This window comes from Glandiceps talaboti, chromosome 8 (genome assembly GCF_964340395.1).
Source record: "Glandiceps talaboti chromosome 8, keGlaTala1.1, whole genome shotgun sequence".
Lineage (NCBI taxonomy): Eukaryota > Metazoa > Hemichordata > Enteropneusta > Spengelidae > Glandiceps > Glandiceps talaboti.
The window spans coordinates 16,876,651-16,904,303 of record NC_135556.1 but is presented as its reverse complement, the minus strand read 5'-3'; the positions used below and the strand labels follow the sequence as shown (position 1 = coordinate 16,904,303).

Sequence of the window (27,653 nt, the reverse complement as noted above, 5' to 3'; positions counted from 1 at the left end):
ATGACAGAATATAAGGGCATTGATCAAAGAACTGATGATAAATATACCCGTTTAAGAGTAAGTAATGATGATTTGGAGATACAGCAGGAAACTGAAGAAGATAAAATCATTCCTAAACATGAGAGCAAGGAATACACTGGATTATACCACCGGCCATATTCATATGCTGAGGCACTCCAGTGTCATGACTTTGACATGTCAGCTCAAGCTAGACCGAAAGAATACAATCTACAAATGCCAATACCAGCAAGAAAGACAAGATACCATGCATGGAAAACACTAAAACCAATTCGCAGGAAGAAAAGGTATTGATTAACTGATTTTTTTACCATGTCCTATATTTCTAAATTCTTTATTTTATAAAACTAAAAGAAGACATTTCTTGAGATAATCTCTTAAACTTTGGAAATAATTACATGTAAAGAGAGCCCTTTTTGTAACCTTTTGATGCTGTTTTGCTAAATTTTCTCACATTTGTATTCAAGTAAGAAGACAAAATTTAAACTCTAAAAGATTAAATATGTTTTCACAATCCTATGCAATGAAATTTAAATCTAAATAAGAAACTCTAAGTTGATTTTTAAAAAATAACAGAGGTTGTGCCATATATTAAAACAGCCAACAGCAGATTTAGGTTTAATCTCAGATCACTAAAGAGAGATTGAATTTGGTTCGTTCAGTGTCCACACATGCCTGAAAAGCATTAAAATTTAGGTATGAAAATAGTTGTCTGGTAGAGGTATATAAGGCTGGTCCTGGTCCTGGTCCCGGTCCTGATCCTGTGACTTCACTGGAAGTAATCCAAAACTCTGGGATTCAACAAATAGTTTTAAACTGCCACTTTTAAGTGTATTTACATTGTAATTGTCTTGCTTTTCTGTTTTCAAATCATACAGAAGTAAATACCTGCCAGTGGAAGATGTTGGATTATGGTCATTCCTTTGGTATACTTGGCTGACACCATTACTGAAAAAAGCTTGTAAAGAGGGTTTAACCATGGATGATATGTGGTTGTGTCCTGAAAGAGATTCAGCAGAATTTAATTCAATAAGGTTAGTATGCTACTAGCAGTATCTAATATAATAAATTTTAGAGACCAGACATCATCACTTTACTAAAACTTCTTTATTCGACTACAGTTCAAGCCAAGACAGGCTCTTCATCAGTTGTATAATTCTAAAAGACACATCAAAATAAAATAAAAGTAGCTACAGTAAAGAAGTTTCAATATATTGATGATGTCTGGTCTTTCCTAAGTTAGACAAGTTGACATACCCTGATCTCCATACCCACTTCTAATATAATAACACATGCTAGCAAGGGCAACTTATTATCTTTAGTTAAGTAATATGTTGACTGGTCATAAGGGTATTCATACATCATGCTTTCTGTAGGGACTTTGGGTCATTCCAATACAATTTGTTCCTGTGCATGAAACCTGAAAGAAACTGACTGTCTGTTTATAATGTTGAATTTTTTATTTTCTCTAGACTCCAGAAACTCTGGAAGGAAGAGATTGGGAATCAAGGAGAAGAGAAAGCTTCTTTGAGAGCTGTATTTTGGAGATTTTCTTGGAAAGAATTAACTCTTTCTATTATTAGTCAAGTTATCTTTGCCTTTGCATCTTTCTTTGACGTAGTAAGTACTTTTATATAAATGCATTCACTCAGATTGGCAAGTACCCAATTACCTTCTTTTAGTCTCAGAGAGTCAGAAACTATGAATTTCTGTTTTTAGTTACCTATAGCCATTTTATTAATATCAATCACTTGTTTTATCGTGCTTTGGGTGGCCCTATTTATTTGTTTAGATAAGATAGCATAAGATAAGATTATACTTTATGAAATCCCTAAAAGGGTCATTATAACGCCTGCTGTGAAAAATCTACAATAAATAACTGATAAAAACCTACAATAACAGTGATAAAAATGAAGACACAAATTACAGGCTAAAAAGGAAAACATAAATAACTCAATATTTACAGTCCTATGGTCAAGGTCTGATAAAAATCTATGATCCTATATTTCTTGATTATACTAACACTGCTTTCTATGGGCTGTATTTACATGTGATTACAGCTGATTAATGGTGAGTCTTACTTTCAACCTTAGTCTTTGTGTATGTTGTTTCACTTTGTTTTTTCCAAGTAGGAAAAGAAAGTAAAATTGTTCCCTTTAATTCACAGTTCCCACAATAGTATTTTACGTCATGCTAGAACATCAAAATAAATAGAACAAGAATGCTGAATTTTTCTCAGTACCTGCAATAACATTTCACCTCATGCTAGAGGCTCAAAATAGAACAGAAAGGTCGACTTATTCTCATGCATGTTTATAGTACTGTATGTGTAGCACATGGAGTGGAAGTTATGGTGTCTACTAAGAAACCAAATAGTCATTATTTTTATGACACACCTTTTGGTAGAATTCTTCTGCAGGTACTGAGAATTAAGAATCCAAAATAGATTAATATTAATTAATATTTCCTGTAATTTAGATATATCTAATGACTTACTCCTTTTCTCGTATAGTTGATCGTCCATGACCTATTACAATATATACAAGGAACGGAATCTAACCTACTCTATGCATTGATACTCGCCTTCCTCACTCTGATGACACAAACTATAAAAAGCCTGTCAATATCTTGCCAATGGACTTTTGGGTTTCACGTAGGAATGAAACTTCGCAGTGCTGTTCTTGCCACCATTTACAAAAAAGTGTTAGCATTACGGAATTTACAAGATCAAACTGTGGGACAGGTGAGTTAGGGTGATGAAAGTAGTACTGTAGCACTTAGGGACACTGTCACACAAGATCAATAAATGAACTTTTTGGTTTACAGACAAAACTTCCTCCTCTTCCCCCTAAATGAATGTTCACAAGTACAGCATCAACATGTTTAAATATGATGTAACCCATCATGCGAAAATTGCCCATGATGAAAATTGTAGCAGTCACACCATTACGATTGGTGCAATGTAAAAACATGATGGTATTTCACATTAAAATACAACCTGAAATCCAGCTCTGTATATCATATTAGCAGTAATTTTAATCAACTTATCAATGTTAGTAGTAAATACAGAAACTGTTATCATCAAAGGTGTGCAAGCTTTCGAAATTTTGTGAAAGTGCAAAAATGAAGTTCAGCAATTCACATTGATCCCCCCCCCCCCCTATGAATTAAGTTCGTTTATTGAGTTCAGAGCTTGTGTGACATTGTGCGATCATCCCCTGTGTACAGAACAGTTTTCAGTACAGAAAAAGTGTTATCACTACAAAATTTATAAAATCAGACTATGGAACAGATGACTAGGTTTGGATGATAAAAGTGGTATATATATGTGCGAGAACAGTATACAGTGCAGACCAAAAAAGAAAGATTTAATTTATCTTTTTGGTGAAAATAAATCTCTTGAAAATAGTATATTCCGCAATATATAATTCAACAAAAATACTCATGACACATTCTTGTAAATAAAATTACGATAAGTTTTTTCAATAATCTACACATTTTTTATTTCTTGAATTATGTCTTAAACCCCACTGCTTTAATGAGAATGATCTAAAACTATTGTTTTTGAATTGAATTGCAGATTATTAATCTGTGTACAAATGATGGACAGAGAATCTTTGATGCAGCTGCAAATGCAGCCTTTTTGATTGGTGGTCCTTTAGTTGTGCTTATTTGTATCATTTACACAACATACATACTTGGACCAACTGCATTGCTTGGCAGTTTGTTGTTTGTCCTTGCCTATCCATTGCAGGTATAGTACTTATCACCCTTCCTATTTGTTATCAGCTCATAGCTGTATTTACATAACATACAGTTCTTATGCTGTATATATGATATATGATAAGATAACATAAGATAAGATTTAACTTTATTACAACCATATAGAAAATTGACAATTCTATTTTGGTACATAAGTGTAATAAAGTTATTCAAGAAGACTACATATTACTATTAACAGTAAAATAGGCTAAAGTATAAAAGGTAAACAATTTTCTTGATTAAATATTATTACATGATTTTAGATACATACAAAGAGCCATTATAATCTCTTTTTGTTTTGATTGCATTACAAATTTAAATTGCTCTTATCTACACTATTGAATTATGAATTGATATTATAAATTACTCTAAATAATTTTTCTATTTTTTTTTTTTTTTTTTTGGGGGGGGGGGGGTGGATATAGGTGTTAATTTGCAATGTTTGTACATTTGTAATACTTGATAAAAATCTTATTAGTGTGTCTGTGTGTTTGTCCAATCATAGTTGTTTCCTTGTAACCAACTGTTGATTTGATCATATCGGAGGAATTAAGTTTACATCTGGCTCCTTGTAAGATACTTACTTAATGCGTAATTTAAGACCACTTAGGATCGTGATAGCAATGAAAATTATAGTAGTATACCATCCGTCCCTGAACTGTAAATTGCCCCTATATACTGTAAACCTAGATATTTTCACTCCTACAAAATTTTGCAATATTTACAGTCTTCAGCTAGTTCTCTAAGACTAATTAATAGTAATTAGCAGACTGGTACGTTGTGTTCATGTACAAGATGGCATTTTTGTTTTCCAGCGAAATTAGCGAAAATAAGTCTTTAACAAACATTTTCAAGTGTACAGTATGTTATTCACTCTTAGATTGGAAGATATACCATGATAAGAAATTAATTTTGTCAATAATACTGTGTGTACAGTGCTTAACAAAAACAGTCTATTTGGTTCCCTTTCTCCAGATCCTTGCATCTAAAGCTGTAGCCACATTTAGAGTAAAAGCCATCAAAATAACAGACAGGAGGGTGCGTATGATCAATGAAATGATCACAAGTATCAAACTTATCAAAATGTATGCATGGGAAAGACCATTTGCTGAAAAAGTTGCTGGTAAGTGAAGGAAGAAACTTTGGATGTATAACTGATTTTCGTAATATCTACCTTTAAAACACAATTTCAACACTGAAATAAAGTATACATACATTGCCAACTTGGCAGTTAAATAATTGTACAAATGTCAGAGATGATTTTCAAGACACTGATGGTCATTTCACTGTTTATTAATTTCTTATCAAGTCTGTGCATGTCTGAATTTTTGATACTTTTTTGAGAGCCAAGCTCCAAGTCAAAATTAAAGACTGTTTGGTGTGTGTATAATTTCCACAAAAACAAAATGAGATGACACCTTTACTTCGAAGTGTTGCAGTTCGATATTAATATTTGGTATGAAAATGTGAACAATGTGAAGTATAGTACAGTTACCTTATTGGAATCTAGTTTTTGAAGCGGCTATGTGTCATAATTAACAATTATTAAAGCCCACTTTGCTATTTTCATGAAACTGGGAATAATTTTATTTGCATTAATGTGAACATTGTCATTCAACAATATTGATGAATATCTTTACTCAACAGATAAACATGGCATTTGTGACAATGAATGTTGATAAGAATTAAAGTTTGATATATATTATTTTACTTTGCTCCTAAGTTTTATGTTTTAAGAGCATTTTGCTCTTAAAGTGAAACATTTTAGGAGCATTGTGATTCAGGAGCAAATTGATCCTAAAAAATCTATCAAAGAGTAAACTTCCTAGGCTGTGTAACAATTCTCAAAGTTACAAGTGATGGCATATGTTTCAATTAAAGATACCAAATGCAATTTTTACATGTACACATTCAGATCTGACCCGACCCTCTTGAAGTAGTAATGATAATGTATCTTTTTTTCAGCCTGATATTGCTGTTCTAATACATTTCTGTTTTTGTCAAAAGTTATCACTTTTACAATGTTCATTGTTTCTAGATATCAGAAATAGTGAGAAGAAAGTCTTGCAGAGAACTGGTTTTGTGCAAGGATTGAGTCAGTCTATAAATCCTGTGGTACAAGTTTTATCTGTTATTTTAACTTTCACAGTGCATGTTGCAGTGGGATATGAACTCACGCCAGCTATGGTAAGAAATTTTAACTTTCACAGTACATGTTGCCTTGGGATGTGAACTCACACCAGCTATGGTAAGATATTTAACTTTCACAGTACATGTTGCATTGTGACAATGAATGTTGATAAGAATTAAAGTTTGATATATATTATTTTACTTTGCTCCTAAGTTTTATGTTTTAAGAGCATTTTGCTCTTAAAGTGAAACATTTTAGGAGCATTGTGATTCAGGAGCAAATTGATCCTAAAAAACCTATCAAAGAGTTAACTTCCATAACTGACATTTTGATTTTTTTGAATTTTGGCATGTCCATCTCATCTTATCTTATACAAACAGTCCTTAGATCTGCTGGTATTATGCCATACATCGCCACACATAACATATGCAGTACCCCCCCCCCCCCCCCTGCCGCTGCCTCCCCTGAGATTTTGGAAAAAAGAAAGAAACAAAGCTACTTTTTGAATACATAGCGATGCTATTAAAATCGTTATTTACATGACGATTCCTAGTATGCGCGATTTAAATGGATAGTTCGAATTCACTAAAGTGACTGTACACTGAATCCTGGCTAATATGTATCTTATATCGCTATTGTACACTGGCCTAGCTTTGAATAAAAATGTGTCCAGTTAAAAATTGTAACTTTTTGCAGCAAATTAAGAATTCTTTGTGCAGGAAAGTACAAAAGAAGTGCGCACATGCACTGTGCATTTTCCACGAGTAACAGGAGTCTTGAAAGTCTCTTTCATTTGAAGATAGCAAGTCGCAATTATAATGTCAGTGAGTGAAACTAAAAAAAAAATGACGGAAAAAGTCATTCAACTTGAGGTCGCCTGCTATGCAGCATGCAGTGACTCCGAAGATGCGCTCGATCTCATTTACACCTTGTTCCTTACATTAAAACATTTTATACTGATAAAACGGCAGATCTCTTTTTGGAATATTTGGTGGCCCTGAAAAACTATTAAACTAGGTACCCAGTTTAAGATCCACTCTTTGAAGATCCACTCTCAATAAATTGTGTTCGACATTGTCTTTGGTTAAAATGTTGTTTGATATAATTATCCCACTAGCCTTATTCCGCAATTCATTTTGAAGCGACAATTTGCTATGGAAAGAATGGCCCTGAATTTTAAACAGAGCTGAACCTTCGACATCAAAATCCAAACTTCAATTTCCATTATAACGATAATGACAAGGAGAATTCACTGAGTTCACCTTGGGTTCCGACATAAACGAGGCCATAACAGTTTTGGGAGTTGGGTAAAGAAAATGATTATTTTGTTGTGTTACTTATTTGAGAAAGCACCATCCATTTTTTTTACTTTTAATGTGACATCATTTCGGCAACTACTTTGAAAGATACGACATTAAGCCAGAAAAAATTGAAAAGGCTGTTCAACCTAACCCATATTTTTTTTTTCTGGTGATGGGCAATATATCCTCATACAGGCTTCACATTTTTTTTCAAAATTAAGGATATTTCTTTATATTTTCTGAATAGTACATGTAACAATATACATTTGAGTCTATTCCAAATTATATAATACTAGTATCTTATACAGTGGTTTACTTGGCTCTGATGTTGCATACAAGCATGAATTGAGATTAAATATTCAATGTGCACTAAAAAGAATTGAACAAAAGTTTACGACCATTGGGCCATCAAAAGTCTGAAAGTCTTGAAATGTTTTGCTCTTTATTCAGGATTTTTTGGAACCAAATTAAACTTCAGGAGAAATCATTTACCATGCGCACATCTGCATAATATCTTTCAGCTTTGCCACAACAAAATACACTTCCAGATAATATGTAATGCATAGCATAATTGTTTCAATTCTGGTATTTTATTATGTCTATGGTTTGATATTTTATGCTTCTAAATGGCCTCCTACACTGTCTTATTTACAAAAAAAATTCACTTTAACTAAGGGTTGGCTAAATAATGCTTGAGTTTCAATTGGCAGGGCTTCACATTTTTTGAGAAGAGAGGGTGAGAGGAACTACTGTAGTGAACTACTAGTGTAACACCATTTGTTTAACCATAAATTGTGTACATCTCCTAAATGTAGCTATGCAGACAAATTGCATGAGATAATATCAAGATGACTGAATAAGTTCTATCTAAACTTGACCTGAAATATCATTATATATGGTTTGTTTTATCCTTGTCAAGCACTGTGAAAAAATGAAATTGACCTACTTACCCAATGTGATAGGTTAGGTTACCCGTTGACCAGCATATTTTTTTATTTTTTTTTCTGACCTTACATATGATATTTAATACGCCGTATTCCGGTTATCGAAGAAGCCCCGAAAAGATAAAAGATATGATTGTTTGGCCACTAGGGGCGCTGTTTTAGAACCGGAAGTGAGGGCCAGAATTGTAGAGCATTGTTGCAAAGCATAGAGTCTATAGGCATCGTAACCACTGACTAAAGATTTTCTGTCATTCCCCGTAACTTTACGCTATAATATTGCATTATCGCCCATCAAATAACGAAATAGCAAATTAACCTCTTGTTCTCCTAATATTTTGCGTAAGTTTGGCTCTGCAATTCGACCGTGAGGAAAACCCAAAAGTAGCAACATTTTGAAACGGGTAGTACACTGACATCTCACTCACGTTTTCAGTGTGACCTCGTCCATTTGCGTTACCGTTGGAGAAATTGTAGCGATTGCTTCCAGTCAAACATCGGAACGGAAAAAGGTACAAAAACAGAGGAAAGAACCCTCAAAATCACAATATACGCTACAGTTATTGCAGCTTGTATAAAACCAATCTGATTAAAATCCGATGTAGATGTCGGCTAATCGTTCATTGCTATTTTACTTTCGTTATTGTGCCTGAATTGACCTTCGTGGTACATGTTTGATCGCCTCCTCTACCGATCAGGACAAAAAAACGTAAACATGTACCACGAAGGTCAATTCAGGCAAAATAACGAAGGTAAAATAGCAATGAACGATCAGCCGACATCTACATCGGAGTTTAATCAGATCGGTATAAGACATGGTATGATGAGTGAACCACGTAAACGTTACATGGAAGGCCGATTCATTGAAGGGGTGGGCGGTGTGGTACATCAATAACAATATTTATGATTCGTTGCCGACTTCAATGGGGTTTTTTATACACTGATGGTCCTGAATGAAGAATAGCAAGCTAAAAAAAGTGTGATAGTGAAGATGAGTATATCAATACAAATATGTTTATGCCAACTTAAGCTTATAACCAGTACATGAAATGTTTTTTTTCCGGACAAAGTTTTATGATTTCACCCGTGGTGCTACACCACTGTTCTAATAAACAAGAAAGGCCTAAGTATGCGGCGACATCAGTTACAATATAAACATGTGGCTTGGTAATTGTCGACCGAACTCTCAATATTGCAATGACTGTAGCTGGAAGCTGTTCAATCTGATTAAAACCCGATGTAGATGTCGGCTAATCGTTCATTGCTATTTTACCTTCGTTATTTTGCCTGATATTATTTTTCTTGGTACATGTTTACATTTTTTAGCCTGATCGTAGAGGAGGCGATCAGGCAAGCTAAAAAATGTAAACATGTACCAAGAAGGTCAATTCAGGCAAAATAACGAAGGTAAAATAGCAATGAACGATCAGCCAACATCTACATCGGATTTTAATCAGATTGGAAGCTGTTGTCAGATTTGTAATTTTCTAATCGTTCTTTTGTCAAGCAACAGACACCAGTAAGGTAAAGAAATATGTTTATCATGTCTACATCGGGTATATTTCGAAGGTCCTCCGTCCAACTTTCAATGTTTCCGCTGTCGATTAGTTCTATCTTTTGATGCTTGACGTACATCCACTATTCGTCTCCTCTTCCGTTCTCTCAGAAATTTATCATTTTCTAGTGTTTCAAGACCAAGGTTGACAGCATTTCTGGCGATATCTAGTAGATTTAGAAGTAGTAATTTTCCACTCTTTTATGAATGCACGGAGTTCTTTTACGCCCATTTTGTTGACAGCTTCATACATCGCCATACTATTAGATGCCATGACGAAAATTCTGGCCCTCACTTTGTCAGATATGGTGCGCCCTCTCACGATACTTTCCTGCGAAACAACCGGAAGTTCGATAACCGGAATACGCCGTATTGCGTATGCTAAAATATATATTATGTAAATTACATGCAAATTTATGTAAATTAGCACTTTTCTAAATTTTAAATGCATGATTGTTAGTTAGGATAGTGGAAATAGTGTACAGTAGCATTTAGTCTTTCAAGTCTACTGGTAGGCTATTACATATGTCATACCAGGCACTTTTACCATGTATACCACCTGCTGTGTAATGGTTTAACCTATACCAACATATCTGTATGTCACATGATCACTTTAGTTTACAAGACTTCTAATAAGTACATGTGTCTTGTGTCTGTATGTGTACAACTGAATATGCAAGTCTACAGACTAACATGCACAAGCCAAGTTGAACAAAAAATATGGAATATATAGTCTGGTCATTCTACATCACGACAATGCACATCTTTGTCACGACAACATGTGTTGTCAAAACAGTCAAAACTGTCAAAACATTCAAAATTACCATTACTTTCACTGATCTTTCATATGTTCTGGTGCTGGTATAATTATGTTATCCTCCAATATTTTTCTTCATTCAGCCGGAAATACTTGTGACTTATCTAGTGACTCGAGTCGCTAGACTCGTAGTGACATTGTACCCTTAATAGGTCACTCGTATTTTCCTTGGCTGAACAACAAAATATATTTATACAGTAATGTACGCCCTCCCAGCCCATAATGGACGAAAGCAAACTTTGAACGACATAATGGGCGAGGCGACAGCCGAGCCCATTATGGAGTGCAAAGTTTGCTTGAGTCCATTATGGACTGGGAGGACGTACATTATTGTTATTATTTTATAGTTTTGCCAATTCCAGTGAATTTGTAGACCGAGAAATGCAAAACAACGTATAATATACACAGCACTGAACATCGTCTGCCATGTTCGGCCCGGAAGCTGAATACTAATCATAGCAACACACGTACGTACACGTACACACACACATACACTCCAATGAACTTCTGTGAACACAAATTTGTTTCATGAATGCGTTGTATTTTTAATCAGTTGAAATGACAATCATAAGTAACATCATGCATTTCGAAAAAATACCTAGGCGTATGAAGAAACAGAACAAATAAGCTTGTATTGTTATGCTCGTTCCGGGGCCACGATGCCCAATAACGGAGTACATTATCAGTAATAATGTACAGCGATGACGTCACAAAATTCACTGGAATTGGTAATGCTATAATATAATAAGGAATAACGTCTAAGTGTAAAGAAGTAATACTGACTCTATCCAACTCACAGGCTTATGCTGTGGTGGCAATGTTTTCTCAAGCCAGATTTACCTTGCAAACTGGACCAAGAGCTTTGAAGGCTGTTGCTGAGTGCTTTGTTGGTATTCATAGAATAAAAGTGAGTTTGAAAATCATTTTATTTTCTCCTTTATTTGACACCTTGCAAGTTGATTCAAATATCACTATATTAATAGATTGATTTCATCAAAAGTTGATGTAATGGTAATACAAATAGTAATACAAAGTAAATGAGCCATTACAGTTGTGCTACAATGCCATTGGCGCTATTGTTGAATGTTCAATCATAGACGTCAGAGAGAGATCTCTCGCCAACATCTATGGTTCAACGGTATGATGCAATGAATTCAATATTCATTAATGGTAAAAATTGGTTTGTTTGGGATTTTTTGGTAATTTAACAACTGTTTATCTTGTATACTGCTATACCTTTGAAACTTTACTGAGTGATTTAAAATTGATATGATAATATTTTAATTAATATCACATAATACTAGTTAGCACAACTGAACTGATAAGGTTCAGTAGTGTATATGCATGGCAAAGTGTCTGTCTGTCTGGATGTCTCGATGTGTGTGGATGTGTGTAAACAACTTAAAGTCAAAAACTGCAGGACCGATTGCTATGATATTTGGTGGGTGTATTACCTTGGGTGTCTAGTTGGGAAATTGTTCAAATCAAAATGATCTTACCACCGGTATGTGACATGGGTAAAAAAATGTGATTTTTGGCCAAAAATCTTAAACTCTAAAACTGCTGGGCAGATTGGTCTGAAATTTGGTGGGAAGATTCTTATGGGTGTTAAGATTAAGAATTGTTCCCGACATGATGATCCTATCAGTGATATGCAAATTAGGGCCAAAATGTGTCCTATTCGTCAAAAATCTATAAGTAAAAAATTAGTGAGCAGATTGGGTTGAAATTTGATGGGAACATTCTTAATGATGTTTAGATTAAGAGGTGTGCATAACATGATGATCCCATAAGTGATATGCACAATTAGGTCTAAAAATGTGTCTTTTTGGTCACCAATCTATAATTTCAAAACTATTGGGCAGACTGGGCAAATTAAATTGATAGGGATGCATCTGGGGATGTGTAGATGAAGCTGGATTCACAATGTGATGATCGGATCAGCGATATGCAAATTAGGTCTAAAAATCTCAATTTTGGTCAAACACTTATATCTTGAAACTGCATGGTGGATGGGGTTGAAATTTGATGGGTTGCTTCTGGGGGTGTTATTCTGCAGTTATTGTTGAAAACGTTTCAACACAATTGGTCCTAGCAACCATGACCACGTCCTTAGCAACAGTGAAATGATGTATATTGCAAAGATAACAACAGGGATGGGTAGGTAATTGAATAAATATATAAAAATGTATGCAAATATACCTAGCAACAGGATCACGCTCATAGCAACAGCTAAATGATGGTTTATATTGCAAAGATGAAAACTGGATAGGGTTGGCAAATTAATAAAGATTCCAAAAATGTATGCAAATATGCCTAGCAACAAGACCATGCTCATAGCAACAGCCAACTACAGTTGTGTACCGGTATTTGATATAAATGTATGTTAAGACATCAGACAGTGACTCATATAAGTCGTTTACGTAAATCTTTTAGTGTGTTTCAATTATGTATTAGATTTTCTTTTCTGAATATACAGAAATTCTTACTGATGGAAGAACTCCAGGCTTACAAAAAGAAACCAATAGATCAAAATGTTGCCATAGAGATATCCATGGCAAGTTTTGCTTGGGATAAGCAAGAACAAGATGGAATGGATATAGCAAATGTTGAAAAGCTGGAAGAAAGAGAATTGATGTCAAAAAAAGAACAGGACTTTGAAGAAAATACTGAGAGTGCAAATTTTGTTAAAACTCTATATAATATTGATTTTAATCTCAAAAAGGTGCGTATGATGATTTATTTCAGAAGTTAATTTGCAGTTTGAAATGATGCTGCACATGCACATGAACACTTCTCTTTTGAAACATATAACATATATTATTCTTGGCGACAGCAATCTTTCAATTTTATGTAATTTCATTACCCTTTTATTTAAGAAGTATATTTATAAAGTTAAGATGGACCTGAAAATCCCAGTTTGGGCAGAATTCCAAGCATATGTTCGACAAATCCATAAAATAGTAAAGTAAAAAGTAATTCGAATCAGATCGCGATCAGTTAGGTCTGGGGTGGACAGATGTGTACTCAAGTGAATTACTTTGATAATAAGTAATCCGCATCGAAGCTGGTAGTGTGTGGACATGTACGCTAATGCAATTCAAATCGAATCCATCGTTCAATTTTATATTGTAGATAGAAAGTGGATTCGATGCAGATTAAAGTGATTTGGATCAGTTTAATTCAGACTGGATCTGATCAGATATGGATCGGGCTATTGTATCAAAATTGTCCAATTTGCGTGATGATTTACATGTAAGCTTAGTGGTGGGTGGCCACACGCACTGAATTTGAATGATAATGATTGTATTATATCAGTTGGCAGTAAAAAGAAATAAATAAGCATAGTAAACGGCCAAACTCATCCATTACACACTCATTTCCACAAGCTTCCCTCTAGACATCATTGTAGGGTTCAATTTGCAAAGAAGAATGTGTTTAAAAAATCATTCCTGCCATCAGCAGTAGCTATTCTGAATGAATACAGCTATTTTATAATTGTAATGTTTGTTTATGTCACCATCCTACTACTGTGCTGTCTTTGTTTTTCATGTATATCAGTTATGTCAAGTGTATTTTCATCTTGTTTGTTGACGAAGCTGAAGACAATTTTCTGTGGTGTCATATGCAGACAATAATTTGAATAACATTTTTGAATTGAATTGATTGTAAGTGACAACTGATACTTTTAGAATCCATAACACCAAAGTAAAACATTTTCTGTATTTACCACAATCTTTTATAACATCCATATCAAGTGTAAAAGTATACTTTCATTTACTAATTGACCACATTAGAAGGGCCATATGCTAGGCTTGTAAATAAACCAACTGAAAGAGTATACTTTTACACTTGATATGAATGCTATAAACAAGTGTAGCATATAGAGAAAGTGCTTCACTTCAGTGTTACTCATTGTAAATCTGAGCTATAATACCGAGAAAAATCTGAGCTATAATACTGGGTAAAATCTAAGCTATAATACCGGGTAAAAGTCAAGCATGATAACCACAACTTTGTATTGCACAGATGAGTTGTTTTTTCCTTCCTCTTCAAAACCAGTAGTAGAAGTTTGTTCAAATGAAAATGATGACACCAAAGATGTGTGTCAAAAACATGATTCTTGGTAGAAAATGCTTCACTGATTTCAGCCATATTGTCACAAATGCAGTTGATGTCTGGTTTAATGCCTGCCAATGGAATCCCTACTTTGACGATACTTAGCTGTTGTTTTCTTTTTGCAGGGCCAACTAGTAGGAGTTTGTGGTAGTGTTGGTAGTGGTAAATCATCACTGATTTCAGCCATATTGGCACAAATGCAGTTAATATCTGGTCAAGTGGCTATTGATGGATCTATTGCATATGTTTCACAGCAAGCATGGATTTTCAATGCTACACTAAAAGAAAACATACTGTTTGGACATACTTTTGATCAAAAGTTTTATGAAACTGTCGTGTCTGCTGCATGTCTGAATGAAGATATACACAATTTACCAAGTGGTGATGAAACAGAGGTGAGTATGTGACGAGAATTAGACACCTGTCAGTCTCACCTCCCCAGGTGCTCTTTTCTGACTACTTTCTAATGCTATGCATTCAGGAGCACACATAGCACCTGTCTTACACAGTTAGCCTATATACTCCTTACACCTGCTAGTGATCTCCCCAGGTGCCAGTAGTACTGAGTAACCCCACGATAGCCAAATATGCGTTGTGTTATGTGTTTTGTAGTTAGATTTTACCAAGACATTGAAGTTCCATATTTCTAACACACAATTTGCATTAACAATTCAACAAATAATGTTAGGAATAAAAAATAACTTAGAAAAAGTAATTTATTGTGTTTCCCCATTTCCCCTTGTAAATTTCAGGTTGTCCAGTCCTAATTTACAAATTCAGAAATCCTTTACAATGTCTTTTCCTTCTAACGTAAAACAGTACATGTAAGCCAAGTTTATCACATTTAGACAAAAAATATGGGATTATACTCATTCTTTGTCAAAACATCGTATGTCTGTGCCTTTGATTCTATCGTGCACAAGTATACACCACAAATTGTTCAAAATTGCCATTATTTTTCCTAATTTTTCATAAATTATGCTTAGATAGGTCTGATTGTATTGCCATAATTTTTCTTCATTCAGCCATCCTGGGAAAGCATTTGTGACCTAAGGGGTCTTGTCACTACTCATCTTTCAGCACAAAGTGACAAGACCCCTTAGGTCCTTCATATTTTCCTTGGCTGACTGCTGAAAAATATGGAGTATAATCTAAATATATTCCAGATTGGAGAAAGAGGTATCAACTTGAGTGGTGGTCAGAAACAAAGAGTGAGTCTAGCTAGGGCCCTCTATGCAAGTCGTGATATTTATCTCCTGGATGATCCCCTTAGTGCTGTCGATGTAAAAGTTGGAAAACATATATTTAATCACTATATCAAGGGTGCACTTCAAGAAAAGACAGTCATTTTTGTGACACACCAGTTACAGGTGAGCGAGAAACAGATTTTGTTAACATTGATACTGATATCCTCATGTCTTATAAGGTTAAAAAATTGAACTTAAGAAGACACATATCTAACCAGGACAGTCACTTTACTTTCAAAATTCAGTACCAAATATTTATAGTAATGATTGACATATTGTCTTTGTATCATGTTTGAATTGTTTGTAAAGGACATGAGCCAGATTGAATAATCTTTATTTACATAAAGCATTTGTGTTTAATAGGAAAAAAACATAGTATTGACTTTTGACCTTGAAAGTGAAGGTCAAGGTCGGTATATAAAATAGTTTGAACACAGACCTCTGTGGGCACTCCGTATGCAAAGTAGGAATAGTATTAGCATGACAAAATGTTAAACAAATTATTCAAAGTGCATTTGTACAGTAAGATATACTATATATGGACATTTCTACAACAATCATGACATTGTATCTGCTGTATCATTAGTATTTGAGTGGTTGTGACTATATCCTTGTGATGAGTGATGGCAGGATCAGGGAACATGGAACTCATGACCAGTTGATGACGAAAGGAGGCCAGTACGCTTCTGTTATGGATACTTTTCATTGTGAAGTAGATGACTCCAAGCAATCCAGTGCAAATGTGTTGCACATGTTGAGTAATTCTTCAGACTTCCGTTTTCGAAGCCACTCTTTTCATGGAACTGGTTATCAGGCAAAGCAAGACAAGGTCAACTGCCTTGCTGCCAGTTCTTGTAATATAAACTACCCTTGTGATGTTTCAAAGACAATCGAAAGACAATTAAGCCAATTGTCAACGTGCACCATTGCCAGTGATGAAACTAATGACACAGAACTGTTTAGTGGTAAGTGAAAACATTTAGATATCCTGTAATGTAGTGTGTTTCAACAGCTTACACTTGTAACCCCATGATTGTGGGCAGTATATGTTTCAATATGTACCAGTTGTTATATACATTCATAACATGTTTACATAATATGTAACTTTGTACCAATTGTATGGAATTGCATAATACTACACTATCGCAGCTTATCCCAATTTTATGTGCATTTGTGTAATATATTTTATGTACATTTGTACCAATTCATGCACATTCATACCTTGTTTCAATTATGAAAATCTATGTACATTCATACCATATTTACATTTTGTAAATTTGTACCAATTTATGCACATTCATACCATGTTTGAATTATGTAAATTTGTCTAGTCTGGATGCCAATGTGGTCTCTAACTAAACCACGTCTGGTCAAATTCAGCACAAAAAGTTGTTCATTCAATCAGTGAACCCAGTGACGTAAACAGTGTATAAGTAGTTCAATCAGACAAATATACCATATTTGGACATTACATCAGTGCTCCAATAAACATGAACTTTATGAGGGACTGTGTTATTAGTTTGAATTTTGTGACTGATTAACAAAGACATGGTGTTAATGGCTGTGGATGAATTTTAAATTGCATCTCATGCATCTCAGGACTTCTAGAGCAATGACTTTGACAATACTATGCGTGGAGGTGTAAATCGTAATGATAACATATAGGAACTAGACTAATTTGTGCCAATTTATGCACATTCACACCATGTTTGAATTATGTAAATTTGTACTAATATATACACATTCACACCAAGTTTGAATTATGTAAATTTATACCAATTTTTTATGCACATTCACACCTTGTTTGAATCATGTAAATTTGTACTAACTTAAACTTATGTACATTCACACCAAGTCTCAGTTATGTAAATTTGTACCAATTTATGCACATTCATACCATGTTTGAATTATGTAAATTTGTACTAACTATAAACTGATGCACATTCATGCCAAGTCTCAGTTATGTAAATTTGTACCAATTTATGCACATTCATACCATGTTTATGTTAAAAGTATGTAACTTTGTACCAATTTGTACTGTTACAGTATCACACAAGCAAACTTTGCTACTTCCGTGTTAATGTTACAATTTACTTACATTTCTCACTTTTTAAAGATAAATTAATGTCTGCAGAAGAAATGAATGAAACAGAAGTGAGTTGGAAAACATACCATTGCTATGTACAACAAGCTGGTGGCTATCTGGTATCCCTTGTCATGCTCCTACTGTTCCTACTTTCCATTGGTAGTAATTCTGTTTCTATGTGGTGGTTAGGCTACTGGATCACCAAAGGAACCCAGGTAAATTCTACTTCATTCTGAAAGTCATATTTGAGATAAATTCGTTTGCTGTTAAATGTTAAGTTATTTGATTTATTCAAGTCTCCATTATGTATTAGGGACCTGTTAGAATTAAATTTTTTGAGGCAAGTATTTTCGATTACCCAGACCTACCACTGAGGGCTCTACTACTAGACCACCTAGACAAGAATCTGTGGAAATGTAATCCAAAATCATCTGCACCGGAAGTCATGCAGCACATTGGTGTACAAGGCCAATTCTTCATAATTAAGATCTATTGGTGACGTCACGTGAATACGAAGAATTGGTCGCTTGAAACATACAAACCTGTTGCAAAGGAGCCCGAATCGTTCAATGTGAAATGTTGGCTGTGAAGTATTCCCAGAATGCATAGCTGTGGGAGAAAAATCCACTGCAGACAACTTTGGGTTATGTTTTCCCCCATACTTTTGTCTGGTTGGTCTTGTAGTAGCTGAGCCCCCAGCAGTGAGAGTCCTGATAACCAAGACTATGAGCCAACCAGTTTGCCCTCACATATAATTCAGAAAAGTTACTTTTAAATAGTACCACTATTAAAAAATCAAAACATTTATTTTGTCTACTACAGATAGTTACCAATGGAACAAACACAACTGATGCAGTAGCCACTGTCAATTTACTTGAACATACAGAGGCATCTTATTTTGTGATGGCATTTATCATTTTGTTGGTGGCCATGGTCATATTCATGTTTTTGAAATGCTTGATGTATGTGAAGGTGAGAATCTGACATGTTCACATGTATGTACTATGTAGACTGCAACAGAATGACTTACAAATAAAAGTAGTGTACAATTTTTATTTATTACATAACTCTCATCCATTCAGTATTATGGTACAAACAACAATGAGAACACTAACAACTGTTAAAACAGTAATAATACAACAAATTCTCAGAAAACGGAATAAAGAAATCATACTTTTTTTTAAGATTTCAAAAATCTGAAGATAAGATGATTTGTCATTATCTTAATTTAAAAAAATGTTTATTATAGTGCATCGGGATGGGAAGGTAATATTTGAGATATGCAATATAGTGACATTGGTTACTCAGATAGGTAGAAATAGGGAGTCAAATATTTGCACAATGTTTGCCCTCTCAACAGCAATACTAATACATTTTCCTTGATGTATATGATTTTAAACGTGGAATGAGAATGAGTTTTCTTTGAACAAAATTACAGCATAAGTTTTAAGACTTTAGTTTTCAAGGCACATAATTATCTTAAAGTGAGAAAGTACTTTGCTTATCAGTATGATCAAAAAACAGTGAAAAGGAAAAGTAGTCTTATCCCTTGTCTGTGATGTGATATTTTGTTGGTTCCGTACCTGATAATAACTGATTACAAGAGAGCTGACTAGCATGACTGAAACGTTATCTTTTTTTAAATTTTTAGGCCAAGTACATTTATTTTAATGTACATTTACTCCAATTGCAATCCTAGGAGCATTTAGTACATATTTTAATTATTACATGTAATGTGTGGTCAACATACAATTACTGTATACGTTTTTTCAGGTGACTCAAAAGGCAGCAAGTAATTTGCATGACAAAGTGTTTGTACAAGTCTTCAAGAGTCCAATGAGTTTCTTTGATACGACTCCATCGGGACGAATTCTCAACAGATTTTCAAGAGATCAAGATGAAGGTGAGGAAAGCTGTAAAACGACTTACTTCATTACATCATCCAAGTTGTAGGTATTGCTAGTATAATTGCAAGTATCATCGTTTTTGTTCTCAGTAGGTTTTGCTAAATATATCAGTTAATTCGTTATGGTTTTAAAAAATGTTTTGGTGATACAAGCACAAAGAATGAATACAAGATGTTTTTTGAAAAAAACCCACATTTTTTTGTTTTCTTTCTTAATACAGTTGATGTACAGCTTCCATCAAGTTTGGATTTATTACTCAACCGAAGTATTGCTATACTGTTTTATGCAATTTCCATAATAATTGTGTTTCCATGGATTTTGGTGGCATTTATACCATTTGGTTTTATTTTCGTGCTTACTGGCAAGTACTTTCGTCATGCACTTCGTGATATGAAACGTTTAGAGAGTGTCAGTCGGTCGCCATGGTTTTCACAAATCACAGCAACAGTCCAGGGTTTGCCTACAATACATGCTTACAACAAGAAGGAGGAGTGTTTTAAATTGTGAGTATAGAGTGGCTATCATTCATAAAAATCATATTTATCAAGTCTGCACCTGGGAAATAAACAATACCAGATTTAAACTGAATGCAAAGGCAAAACGACAGATTTTTAGTCTAACACATTGTTAGAATGCAAAATTCTGAGCTACAGGTATTATACATGATGTAACCCTTAATTGGTAAGTTAATTGTATGAAACTATATGAAATTTGAAGCTTGCATAGTTAATATATGGCCCAATTATTGAAAATCATTAATTATGCAAATTAATGAACTAGCTTTAATGGACACATCATGATGTCCACTTCTTTACCATCAGTACATACACTAAATAATCGGAAATTAAGTGTTTGCATTTTAAAGACATTGCCTAATTATCAAGAATGGTTATTTATGCAAATTACCCATTAAAACTAAAAACTACGCCAACTGGCTTTATAGGATATGTGTGCATTGCTATGGTTGATATATGATATATAATTAGTGTATGGAAGATGTGTTACTGTAGCAAGTTTCATTTTAGAATTCAGTTTTTTGTCAAATATGAAAAATACAAGATTGTTGTCATCGGTTTCCTTGACGACAAGGTGTGAACACCAAAATTTCTTTCAATATTTCTAAAGGACCAAAAACAAACTTTCATGCACAAAGCTTGGAGAGATATTTGATTTTGCTAAGATGCATTTGTCCCCAAGGTACAATCCTTCCACACTTGCCTGAATTTATTCGTGAGAAAGTTGACAGAAATCTCAAGAGTTGAACTATGACCTTCTTTGCCACATGGTGATATGATATAAAATTTGTCAAAATGTTCATTCTGACTTTTTAAAGTAAAAATGTGAAAAAAAAGTACACCACTTACATGTAATCGCATAATGTTAACAAAAGTTCAGATCCATGTAAATTGAAATATTGAAAATTCCTACACAGGGAGATTGTCAGTAAATGTACTAGTGTAAGCAAATTTAACAGAACGTGTTATCTTTCTACCACTTTTTTGTTATCGCTGACATTTGTTACAGATTTACAGAGCAGGTTGATGTCAATGCTGTTGCCAACTATCTGTTTAACATTATTATCCGCTGGAATGCTGTCCGTCTGAATCTTATATCAACGCTCACCACATTCTGTACAGCATTGTTTGCTGTATTAACACATGGAAAGATCAGTCCATCATACTCTGGAGTAGCAATGACTTCTGCCATGCTGGTAATGAGATTAAGTCTTCCTGAAATACATTTTGGATACTAGTAGTATTGTTTCTTTCATTCAAATTCAGCTAATACACCTATTTTCTGGTTGTCAGAAGGAAACATAATATCATGGTTTGGCTACTAGGAGTGCTGTTCACAGCCGGCCGCTTTTGGGGCAGAAGTGTTGGAATATTAGTGTTAGCTAACAGGAGCATAAAGTCATGAGAAACAAATTAAGTTACAACTCATTTTCTATGTTGTTCTCATTGAACTGTTTGTTTCAGTAACTACCACTAATCTAAACATGCCTAACCACTACCTTAATGCTCCAGGTGCATGCCATACTATCAGTGGACATGATGACAATTTTTAGCCCTCGCTTTTTCAAATCTAGTGTGCTCATTGCTGTATGTGATACCTGCGAAATGGCCTCAACTTCTGTAGTAACTGAATATTCAATTGTGTATTTTGAATTTCTCCATTTCTTTTAGATGTCCTTGTCAAATGAGATACTTTCCAACTCTTTTGCCAACATGCAATGAGTGAAAGGTTTTCATCCATTCTGCTCACTTGTGTGTAATTTCACTATGTGAAAAGTGACGCTTGCTACCAAACTAGAGTGACTATAGAGTTTCAGCTAGGTGGCATGATATTTGTTATACCTCACACAATCTTTTCTGTTACAAGTTACATAAAATACAGACACATAGCACAGAAGCATTATACATTATACATTTTATTTCACTGCAAATGAACACAAAGAAATACCACTGTCAGTGAAATGATGAAGATGCAAACACAGAACTACTTATTTATGTTCACAGTGATATAAATGTTAGTACATGTCGTTTATGTCTGCGCAATCAGTGCCTCTATTTTGTTTGTTTAATTTGTAACAAAGAACATTGAATAAGATGTAAACAACAACATCATGCTGCCTAATTGAGACTCTATAGTTTTTTTGGTTTGGTAGTAAAGCATTATATATATGTCAGTGTTCCAGTTCAGTTTCTGAGAGGGCATAAAAACTCAATTATGTAACAGTTGGCAGTTGCAAAGAAATGTGACACAAAACAGAGTTATCAACTTGCATTATAACTATTGTGTGTGATATACATGTAATTTATATTTGTTTCCCTCATCAGATGAGTGGAATATTTCAACTTTCTGTCAGATTGGCGTCAGAAGTGGAGGCAAGATTCACATCTGTGGAGAGGTTGTACTACTATATAATGGTACAGACATCTTGTTATTTCATGAATTTTGAATATTATGTTAACAATTTTACTTCCTTTGACAATCTTTGGTTTATGCAAATGCAAATGCAAACATTGTACTGTATTGTCATTATTATTACAAGAGCATTACTGACAATGTTGTTACTTTTGACCACCCCATAGAATTTATCTTCAGAAGCACCACGCATTTTAAAGGGGCACAGGCCACCTGATGAATGGCCAAAACATGGCAAAGTCCAAGTGGAGAGGTTGAAGATCTGTTACCGTGAAAAACTTCCCTTAGCTTTGAAAGGTGTCACCTTCAATGTGAAGCCTATGGAGAAGATTGGCATTGTGGGTAGAACCGGTGCAGGTATGAGAGACTAAGTGTCTATCCTACATGTTGCATTCAAATATTAATATCAGAATTAAGCTTCATCAGTTTGGCTGGGTCATTAAAATCAGTATGTTGCCATGTGTGGAGGAGTTCAAATGAGATATGCAACCGAAAACATACATCACATGATCCACTTGTAATAGAAAATGCTGCGATCATTTATCTGTGTGAACAACTCTGAATAGACTAAACCAAAGGTACATATATGTCAAATTGAAATGTTGGATGCAAATTAAGATTCAAAAAAAGGCAATGTTGTTAGTGACAACATGTAAGCTTCTGAGGGTTCATTATATTTCTGATCACCAAATCAATAAATCTAAATGTGTGCATTGTTTTTACCAGGAAAGTCATCACTTTGCCTGAGTATATTCCGTCTGATGGAAGCAGCATCTGGGACAATATGGATAGATGATATTGATATCAGTACTATTGGATTAGAAGATTTAAGATCAAGATTATCTATAATCCCACAAGATCCAGTACTATTTGTAGGAACAATCAGGTAAACAACTGACAGACAGAAAATAATTGAGAAAGGATTGGAGTAGCTGAACTAACTGTGACTGGAATGTGTTTTGAAATGATTTTGTTAGCATTAAGGATTTACTCATAATATTGTACACCCAGCACAGTAATGAGTAAATGGGTAAACATATTGCTGTAGCTGTGCAATAATATGATACGATAAATCCAATCAAATTTATTATTGGGTCCGTACCCAAAAATCAGCACCCCAATGAATCACACTTACTCACTGAATACTAATTTTTAATATAAAACCCTATTTGACATGTACAATGTCTAATTATTGGTATATTAACAATTTTTCATGACTATATTGTTAATTGATCAAAAAAATAGTACCATCATTTCTCCAAGTGCAGGTTTGAACAGAGTACATGTAGAAACAAAAGTTATTCCGAGGCACAATTATGGAAGATGATTTGTCTTCTTATCAAACCATGACCATGACCATGTAACTATATATTGTCTCTCTTGCAGGTATAACTTGGATCCTTTTGATCACTACAGTGATGATATAATTTGGGATGCTTTAGAAAAATGCTACTTGAAAGACATGGTAAGTTTTGATGATCTCTATAAAGGAATTTGTACTTTGCATTTTAGCATCAATAACCAAACTGTCTGTTGGAATTTGAAGAAAACCCAATGAGATTAATGGAACATGTACAGCATTCATTACAGAATGAATGATTAACCACCGATGCTGGGTTTCCAGCACTATTTTTACACTCTTGAGAGTATGTTTCATGCATATATTTACAAATGTGATACTGGAGTCTAGACTAATAGAACACCAAGTTATTCTATCAAGCAATTGAAAGCTCAAAGTTTTATTTAATTCATTCATTCAATAACATTCCATACAGCTTTTGAAATATAACCAATTGTAGTTACTAATCTGACTTGCTAACACAGAACCTCTGTACACTTTCTGTCACCAACTTTCACTGTTCCCAAGGTTACACAGCTGGATGGTAGACTTGCTGCCCCTGTAGTGGAGAATGGAGAAAACTTTTCAGTGGGTGAAAGACAATTAATTTGTATGGCCAGAGCTCTCTTGAGGAACAGCAAGGTAGTTTGTGACCATTTGCTATGAAAATACTTATTTAAATGTGCGTGCGTGCGTGCGTGCGTGTGTGTGTGTGTGTGTGTGTGTGTGTGTGTGTGTGTGTGTGTGAGCGCGCGCGCATGGGTGGGGGTTGGTGGGTGCGTGGGTGGGTGGGTGTTAGAAACAACTTGAATAAGAAATATGATATGGATTTTTATTCACATTGTCAATGTTTTTTTAACAATAGTGTTGTAGGCTTACAGTCAATATCAACATTTTGAAAGAAAACAATTTCTAAGTCTAATACGGACAATTTTCTTGGGTTAGAACAGGATATTTCAGGTTGTGAGAACCAGAGAAGGTGATAAAATCAGTGTTTGTGTCACAGAAATCAAAATTTTGAGAGGTATTGTTTAATAGATTGACAACAATTTATATTGTGACTTGCTTAATAACCATTTGCATCACATATCACATGATGGACTCTTGCTAGAACTTTGCATAAATTAGCATAAACTTTATAACTTTATATAAATTAGCATTTATATTTCATTAGCTAAAATTTAGTAATTTGTTTTTCCAGACAATGGTTTGTGCACAGTGCTCACTCAGAAAGATATGATATTGTAATATTTACACCAAATTAGCAGATTATCATGCAAAAAATTGTTTTATAACTTCAATCCATGGATTTGCACCCAACTGATGCCTGTAATCCATGACTGGGGTTGTATTCGAAATAAAATTACTTTGAGTTCATAATGCAAAAATTCAACTTTTTATTTTCTGTTAGATTCTGATGTTGGATGAGGCTACAGCTTCAATAGATACCAAAACAGACAGTCTAATTCAACAGACAATCAGAGATGCTTTCAAAGACTGCACTATGTTGATTATTGCACACAGACTCAACACTGTTCTTAATTGTGATAAGATACTAGTCATGGATAGTGGAAAGGTAAAGGATAATCATGGATTAGTTTGTAAAGATTTTTGTTCTGGACCATCTATGACTACCAGACAATTGTGTTTTATGCCTGCATTTTTAATACCTTAATCCAAACTGGGACTTTAAATGCAAGGGTACTCAGTGACAGTGTGTGTATGGTACTGTATGTAAAGTCATCTGATCTGTGGGTACTCAGTGACAGTGTGTGTATGGTACTGTAGGTAAAGTCATCTGATCTGTGGGTACTCAGTGACAATGTATGTATGGTACTGTAGGTAAAGCCACCTGATCTGTGGGTACTCAGTGACTGTGTATGGTACTGTAGGTAAAGTCATCTGATCTGTGGGTACTCAGTGACAGTGTGTGTATGGTACTGTAGGTAAAGTCATCTGATCTGTGGGTACTCAGTGACTGTGTATGGTACTGTAGATAAAGTCATCTGATCTGTGGGTACTCAGTGACAATGTATGTATGGTACTGTAGGTAAAGCCACCTGATCTGTGGGTACTCAGTGACTGTATGGTACTGCAGGTAAAGTCATCTGATCTGTGGGTACTTGGTGACAGTGTATGTATGGTACTGTAGGTAAAGTCATCTGATCTGTGGGTACTCAGTGACAATGTATGTATGGTACTGTAGGTAAAGTCATCTGATCTGTGGGTACTCAGTGACTGTATATGGTACTGTATGTGAAGTCATCTGATCTGTGGGTACTCAGTGACAGTGTGTGTATGGTACTGTAGGTAAAGTCATCTGATCTGTGGGTACTCAGTGACTGTGTATGGTACTGTAGATAAAGTCATCTGATCTGTGGGTACTCAGTGACAATGTATGTATGGTACTGTAGGTAAAGTCATCTGATCTGTGGGTACTCAGTGACTGTGTATGGTACTGTAGGTAAAGTCATCTGATCTGTGGGTACTCAGTGACAGTGACTGTGTATGGTACTGTAGGTAAAGTCATCTGATCTGTGGGTACTTTGTGACAGTGTGTGTATGGTACTGTTGGTAAAGTCATCTGATCTGTGGGTACTCAGTGACAGTGTGTGTATGGTACTGTAGGTAAAATCATCTGATCTGTGGGTACTCAGTGACTGTGTATGGTACTGTAGGTAAAGTCATCTGATCTGTGGGTACTCAGTGACTGTGTATGGTACTGTAGGTAAAGTCATCTGATCTGTGGGTACTCAGTGACTGTGTATGGTACTGTAGGTAAAGTCATCTGATCTGTGGGTACTCAGTGACTGTGTATGGTACTGTAGGTAAAGTCATCTGATCTGTGGGTACTCAGTGACTGTGTATGGTACTGTAGGTAAAGTCATCTGATCTGTGGGTACTCAGTGACTGTGTGTGTATGGTACTGTAGGTAAAGTCATCTGATCTGTGGGTACTCAGTGACTGTGTATGGTACTGTAGGTAAAGTCATCTGATCTGTGGGTACTCAGTGACTGTGAATGGTACTGTAGGTAAAGTCATCTGATCTGCAATACATAAGAATTGTATCTAGAATGTTGGAATGGCTAGTATGAATAATCAGATATACAACCTTTACACGTAGAAACACAGTCATTTATATGCTCAAAGAGATACTGGCACAACTGCAAAAGAAATACTGTAGTTTAGTAACAAAAAGTTCAAATTATAATCCTTATGAATCATTTAATAGACATCAAACATAAAAGTTTTTTATCGTATTTGCATTGCAGGTGGTAGAGTTTGATAAACCATCTGTTCTACTTGCCAATCACAATTCAACGTTTTCTACGATGATGGCAGCTGCTGAAAGAACCAAAGAATATCTTAAGTGATGCAACATAAACTAATAACAACTAGATGTAAACTGAATGCCTTTCATATTAAACGGCAAAGCCTTTAAAATTTTGCTCCTACACGAAGTTGTCGTAATGCAAAATTCTGAGCTAAAAACATGTAATAT

At 34.7% G+C, this 27,653-nt stretch overlaps 1 protein-coding gene across 1 annotated transcript; it reads left to right on the top strand.

The window, feature by feature from the left end:
• On the top strand, positions 1-27,653 carry LOC144439275 (ATP-binding cassette sub-family C member 5-like). The gene is made up of 23 exons (XM_078128551.1): positions 1-305; positions 897-1,052; positions 1,491-1,638; positions 2,531-2,761; positions 3,599-3,772; positions 4,756-4,903; positions 5,819-5,967; positions 11,325-11,432; positions 13,005-13,250; positions 14,770-15,039; positions 15,811-16,014; positions 16,478-16,720; positions 18,800-18,949; positions 19,751-19,880; positions 20,105-20,387; positions 21,409-21,595; positions 22,725-22,814; positions 22,980-23,169; positions 23,539-23,698; positions 24,199-24,277; positions 24,680-24,793; positions 25,563-25,727; positions 27,424-27,653. Exons 1-23 carry the CDS (start codon positions 1-3, stop codon positions 27,523-27,525), a joined length of 4,032 nt encoding a protein of 1,343 aa, XP_077984677.1. The 3' UTR covers positions 27,526-27,653.